Source organism: Triticum urartu, chromosome 4, assembly GCF_003073215.2.
Source record: "Triticum urartu cultivar G1812 chromosome 4, Tu2.1, whole genome shotgun sequence".
Lineage (NCBI taxonomy): Eukaryota > Viridiplantae > Streptophyta > Magnoliopsida > Poales > Poaceae > Triticum > Triticum urartu.
This window is the reverse complement of record NC_053025.1, coordinates 583,515,379-583,522,050: the sequence shown is the minus strand read 5'-3', so window position 1 is coordinate 583,522,050 and position 6,672 is coordinate 583,515,379. Positions and strand designations below refer to the sequence as shown.

Genomic DNA, 6,672 nt, shown 5'->3' with positions numbered 1-6,672 from the left:
ATCAATGGGAGGTTTGTTGTTCAGAGATTTGTAATTATTTAACTTAGTTCTGCTCGAGAGGCAGATGTGGAGGTTCGTACAAGACTCGAATTCTTTGGGTTCCAGAATTCTAAAATTTGTTATCTTCCTGGGGCCTTTGATTTCAGAAGCCAATCTTGGTTCACATGCTTCACAAATATGAAGATCTATTGTTGAGGGGAGGGATGTCCTTACCTAGGGCTTGATCAGGAATACCGAAGATGGTGTGACGACGAAGATACGTGTTCATAATTGGTTGCCTCGAGAGGAAGCAGTGAGATCGATTGCTACTCCAAATCATGCTAATGTCTCTATGGTGAGTGAACCTATTGACCAAACTACGACCTCTTGGAGGGAGGAGTTCGTGCACAACACATTCTTACCTATGGATGCCTCGGTGATCCTAGGAATCCCTTTGTGCACCTGTAATATATCTGATTTTTGGTCTTGGGCTCATGATAAAAGAGGCATTTTCAGTGTCCGCTCAGCCTAGAATGATGGTTCATCCCAAGTACAATCTAGAATGGTGGTTGTTTCATAAAGAGCAAAATACACAGAAGGTCCTAAAAGTATTCCAGGTGTATCAAAGGTCCTAAAAGTTTAAAATCGTTCACTGTGTGTCATAAATGTGTGTAAGTCAGTTCACCGCGGGTCTTAAAAGTATTCCAAGTCCTAAAAGTTGTGGGTAAAATACACATATAGGATCCGCAGTGAACGATTTCAAACTTTTAGGACCTACTTGACACACTTGTAATACTTTTAGGATCTCTAGTGCATTTTACTCTTTCATGAATCTTGGTCATCATCAACTGTAGCTGAATCGAGAGATTGGTGTAAGCTTTGGAGTACTCTTGTCAACTTTCGATACACCTCACAATCGCGGTATGGCTCCCTCCCCTTGCTGCTCTTCGCGTGGAAGAGAAGACTTATGGCGTCATGCTCTTTTAGATTGTTCCATGTCGAGATGTCTATGGGCATTAGTAAATCCTGGAGTGGTGGAACATATGGTTTTGACAAATGAGGGCAATGCAAAACAATGGCCTTTTGCGATGAAGGCTTCCTTATCGCATGTTGACTTTGTGATGATGTCAGTCACACTTTGAGCGATTTGGTCGGCCCGCCGAAAAGCGATCTATGAAAATGAGTTCCAACCACCTGTTTCAACACATTTGTTTGTCCAAAGCTTTGCAGGTGTGTTGAGGGCAATTGCGGACAAAGATAAGAAATAAGTTCAGCCAAGGAAGAAAGAGTCTTGAAGGTTACCGTGGACATTGCCATCAATTGGTTTTGCCAAGTGTAATGTTTACGGAGTTGTTGCGCGACATGGGGGTGGAGGAGCAGTTTTAGCATTTTGTAGAGTAACAATGGCTTATACCTCAGGTCAACATCAATTACTTTCAACCGTATTACTGAAGCTTTGGCGTGTAGAGAAACTCAAGCCTTGGCAGATGATCAAAATGCTCGGAAGATCCTCATCTCATCCGATAGTGCAAGTATCGTCAAGGATATTGAGGAAAAAGGCGGAGGACAACATGCAGTGGTAATCAAGGAGCTTATTGCCCGCAAGGGAGATTTTGAGGTTTGGCAAAATTATCTTTTTCTTTAGAGCTTGGTACGTAAGAATGTCTGGTTGACACAACATCATGATCTTGTAACAACCCCTACGGACATTGATCAAAAAGGTAAAGTTGTTCCCTCAAAACAAAAACACCTAACAAGCAAAAATGTTGCTTCATGAAAAATTAACTTTCTCGTTCCATACAACCATATATTTATGTAGAAGTTCTATCATCCTAATCGTCAAAACTGAAAGGTTCGGCAATGCGCGCCATCCGGGTCTACTTACTATGCCCAGCAATCGACATTATTTTCATGGTATATCGGATCATCACGGCCTTAAATGCAATGTATACGTGCATCTCCCGTCTCCACATTCATTCATGTATACCGATTCCGTGACACCTCGAGCCAGTCACACGAACATGGCACTCGATGAAATCATTGAGAGAAGGTGCACCGTGCAGGCGGTCTTTGCGTTGCATAATTGAGTTGTCATTTCGGTGTATATGAGGGATAGCTAGCTAGTGTCGCCATTTTTTCAGCTCTGGTTTCACATGCATGCAATGCGGAGGTAATGGGGAACGTCGACAGTTCACACGCGGTTTCCACAATCCATCTGGAGCTTTACCCGGAATAGGAGCCTATCGTGGCCGTCCTACGGGAGCCATTGCTACACCCGAAACGAGAAGCAAATTATTCTCGATCGGTTGGCTGCTGGCTACAACTACTCGGCTCATTCCTTTGAGCACATACGCTTCTCTCTCTCTCTCTCTCTTCTCTCTCTCTCTCTCTCTCTCTCTGTCTCTCTCTCTGTCTCTCTCTCTCTCTGCACGCGCGGACGCCATGGACAAACCTCCGGCGGCAGCAGCAGCCAACAAGGCTGGCAATCCTCCGGCGGCAGCAGCAGCCAACAAGGTTCGCAATCCTCCGGCGGCAGCAGCGGCCAACAACTTTGCCAATCCTCCGGTGGCTTCGGTATGTGGTTCACAAATCACAATCATTTCTCGCAATATATATCGACGCTGATACTTTCCTCCCTTGCTTGATTGTGCTCAGCTGTCTCTACGTGATCGGCAGTAAATTAAGTAGCAAATGATCTGACATATAGTGTGTAGGACTATAGGAGTAACCTGTGACAATCGCTTGATGGAAGTAATATAAGCCTTCAGATTCGAGCTAATTTCAGTTTTCTATCTACGTGTTCTTGTTTCTATTTGGACTGGCCAGATCTAATTAATATATTGGTTAGAGCTACACAGCGACTCTACGAGCTATATTTGATTAGCCCCTCGCTCTCTTTTGAAAATCTGCTGCTAGTAGTAGATCATAACCAAGGTGCTGTATATATAGTTTTCCATAGCTCGGTTGCAGCTAAAAAACCCTTGTTCAACAGCTGCAGGTGGTGGTGATAGCTCCTGCAGCGAATGTGGTCGTCAATGCACCAGCGAATGTGGTCGTCAATCCATCAGCAGAGGCGGCGTCAGCGTGTGGAGCTGCGGTAATGTGATTCCAACTTATTTCTGTCATACATCGATGCTGCTACCTTTTCCTTCCTTGCTTAAATGTGCTTTGTGTTTCTCTACGTTGTTGCCACTTGCCAGTAAACTAATTAGCAGATGTCAGTTTTGTATACGCGTTCTTGTTTCAGTGTCGCAGATCTAGAATACTGGTTAGAGCTACGCATCGACATAATAGATAGGAATGATGATCTTCTCAAGTACTGCTTCCCATCAGTTTCTAAAAAGAAGTACTGTGCTGTTTTCCACAGAATTCGCAGATAAAAAAAAAAGAGAAGTGCATTTTTCAACCCTGAACTCTTGCCCTAGTCTAATTTACAACCCCGAACTTCAATACCATCTAAATTACAACCCTCAACTCTCAAAATCGGTCAGGATTCAACCCTCCCCTCCCGCTTGACTGGTTCAGCATGCCACATCAGAAAAAATTCAAAATTTCAAGAAAATATAATTAAAAATCTGTAAGATCGAGAAAAAAATCCAAAATAAAATTTCCCGGGAAAAAAGTTTGCGAAAAAAATTCGAGAACTTTTTCCTGTATTTTTCGGGAAAAAATAAAAATAATAACTTTTTTTTGGAAATTACTTTTTTAGAAATTTTAACTTTTTTATTTTACATTTTTAAATATTATTCTTGGTAATTTGAAATTTTTCCCCGGAGTTTTTTTATTTTAAGTATTTTTTGGTTTTTCATGGAAATATTGATAATTTTGTTTTTTGGAAATTCGTTTTTTATTTTTCCCTAATTTTTCCTGGAAATTTGAAATTTTTTATTTCTTTTCCTGGATTTTTTCGATTTTACAGATTAAAATTTTTTTTTTGCTGACGTGGCATGCTGACTGGACCTGTTGACGGGTCAAAACCGGTCAACAGAGAGGAGAGGATTGAATCCTAGCCGGTTTTGAGAGTTGGGGGTTGTAATTTAGACGGCATTGAAGTTTGGGGTTGTAAATTAGACCAAGCCAAGAGTTTAGGGTTGAAATATGCACTTCTTTCTAAAAAAAACTTGTTAATTTCCGTGACGAGCGAGCGTGAAGATTGCTGCTTTAATTACTACCCCCGGTGACTTGTTAATTCAGCAGTATTGCTTGCATGCTGGTACCACTGCTGAACTGAACTGACCCGTTGAACTGACTGCTGCAGGCTTCTGCAGCGAATGCCAATGCCTGGAAGAAGAAGAAGGACAAGTGTTGCATGATATTTCTGGTCGTTGGGCAGACCTTCCTGGCTCTGCTGCTGGTAGCTCATGCAGCGTACAATGCGGCCAATTCTCCGGCGCCGGGAGCAGCGGTAATGTGCTTCACAGTCATTTCTGTCAAAACATGTATCGATGTTGCAACATTTTCCTTGGATCATAAAACCAAGGTGTTTATTTGAAATTGCATAGCTTGTGGGGGGCGTGATCTTCTCAAGTATAGTACTGCATTCCATCATTTTCTAAGAAAAGGCACTATTTTCCATGGAGGTTGCAGATTAAGATCCTATCCTTGTTAATTTTCCTGACGAACGAGCGATGTTCGCAGATTTACTATCCCCGATGACTTGAGTTTGATTGAACATGTGCTTGCATGCTGGTAATGTTATCGCTGCTGAACTGAACTGAACTGACCCGTTGAGCTCAACTGCTGCAGGATGTTGCGCTGCTGACAATTTGGCTCATCTGTCTGGCGTTGAGCGTTGTTATGCTCGTGCTGCTGTGCATCGAAAAGTAGAGAATCTATGTCACGTCTGGAGTAGATTGCAGGAGTGCGCGCGCCACCCGATCGATGAGGACGACGGTAAATAAGGTGGCGCAAGTGTGTGTTAAGTTATCGTGTGTGGCCTGCGTGCCACCTGTGTGGAACTTATATATAAGGCCCCGTTTGATAGCTCAGTTTTTTTAAAATATTCTAAGAATACTGCAGTTTTTAAGATTACCACAGTTTTAGTTATCATGAGGTGTTTGGCTGCCACTAAAAACTATGTTTTTAATATTGAATTATTTGCAAAACCGTGGTATTATCTCTGTATAAAAAAAAAGAACCCAGGACCTCTTTTTTTAAAACAGAGCTCGTGAAAGAAAGGCGTCATCCTTATCTTCTTCCTTGCTCCAAGCCGTTGTTGCCCCCTCCTTCGTTCTCCCGTTGCTTTCGCTCGGCGAGCTTGTTTTGCCGGATGTCTTTCAGTGTGGTCCCTAGCCGGAAGCGGTGCAGACCTTTGTCTTTGCTGCGCTAGCTGCTGCGGTGCCCTGTATGTTGGCTAGCTGCTGCGGTGCCCTGCTAGCCTAGAGGAAATAGGCAAGCAAATCCTGCTGGACTCGAGCTTGCTACTCAGACGTATGGATGCAAAGCTGATTTGCTGCTCTTCTTGCTCATGCGATTTTTGTCTACCCGTGCTGGCCACAACACACGAGTGTTCATACCCAACTATATAATCCACTCTAATGAAGCAAAGTATGGAGTGGTTGCAACTAGCTAGGAACATGCGTGTTTGTAGCTGCTATCAACTGCCTAGCTAATTTACATTGTTGCATAAAGCACCAGCCAAACAGGTCACAGTATTCCCAATACGGCAAAATATTTTGGTATGTCAAAATTGTGGTATCTTGCACCTACGGACTAAAATACTGTGGTTTTCAATACTTCAGTTTTTGCAATACCTTGCTATCAAACACAGCCTAAGCTGTGTGTTGTACTACAATCAAGTCCGAAGATGAAAGTAAACTGAACTCTAGTAAGTCAGGCATAGTGAACCTCAGGTACGTCGGCAATCACGCCGGCAGTTGGTATCGACCGAGGCTGATTCCCGATTCTCGTGACCTTGAGCTGTAAATTCTCGTGCCACCTGTATATTTTCTCTTTGGTTTTTTACTTGGTTTTCAACAATAAATATGGCTGCTGCTTTTTAGAAGCTGGATAATTAAAACCTATTTAAAAATAAATAATATATTTAAGAAAAAAGTTCAGCCTGTGTTTTATAAAAAAGTTCAGTCTATATAAAAATAATTCATCATATATTAAAAAAATGTTTTTTGTATCAATAAATATTAATCGTATAACTAAAAAAAGTTCACCATTTATTAAAAAAATTCAATGTGTATGATAAATGTGCAGTTTGTATATGAACACTGTTCGCATATACTAAAAAAATCAGCCTGTATTCGAAAAAAAATGTTCACCATACACTGCAAAGAACCAAAAGAAGAAGAAAAACCAATCTAAAAAGGAGAAAAAGAAAAAAAACGAAAAAAATAAAAATTGAAGAAAAGGCTAAAATAGAAAACCCGCACATAAAAAACAAATGAATTTGCGTGCTCGCTGCTGAATGACTTAGCCCATCCCGTCTCTGCTTCAGCGAAGCCGCGCCTATATAACGCACGCGGACGTCATATAGGACTGGCAGTGTTACACCATGTCAAATGTGACTTTCGACCTTTGCAACCGACCCTTGTATGTGATACAACTATACATTTGATTATGAAAGCGTATTACCACATCATTATATATTTGATTAGATGCAATTTTGTTTATCCAAAGGGCCAAAATATTAAATTTATTATTTTATTTATTTTATTTCGATTATACATGCTTTGGTGCATG

At 41.4% G+C, this 6,672-nt stretch overlaps 1 protein-coding gene across 1 annotated transcript; it reads left to right on the top strand.

Annotated features, from left to right (window-relative positions):
- Positions 1-2,295: 2,295 nt before the first annotated feature.
- On the top strand, positions 2,296-5,084 carry LOC125554261. The gene is made up of 4 exons (XM_048717835.1): positions 2,296-2,553; positions 2,972-3,076; positions 4,238-4,384; positions 4,726-5,084. Exons 1-4 carry the CDS (start codon positions 2,422-2,424, stop codon positions 4,804-4,806), a joined length of 465 nt encoding a protein of 154 aa, XP_048573792.1. The 5' UTR covers positions 2,296-2,421; the 3' UTR covers positions 4,807-5,084.
- Positions 5,085-6,672: the final 1,588 nt, after the last annotated feature.

What these genes read in the sequence shown, in the direction of transcription:
- LOC125554261 (XM_048717835.1), top strand. Translation starts at nt 2,422, where the DNA reads ATGGACAAACCTCCGGCGGCAGCAGCAGCCAACAAGGCTGGCAATCCT. An exon ending in CCAATCCTCCGGTGGCTTCG is followed by an intron (nt 2,554 to 2,971) that starts GTATGTGGTTCA and finishes CTTGTTCAACAG; the next exon opens with CTGCAGGTGGTGGTGATAGC. An exon ending in CTCCGGCGCCGGGAGCAGCG is followed by an intron (nt 4,385 to 4,725) that starts GTAATGTGCTTC and finishes CAACTGCTGCAG; the next exon opens with GATGTTGCGCTGCTGACAAT.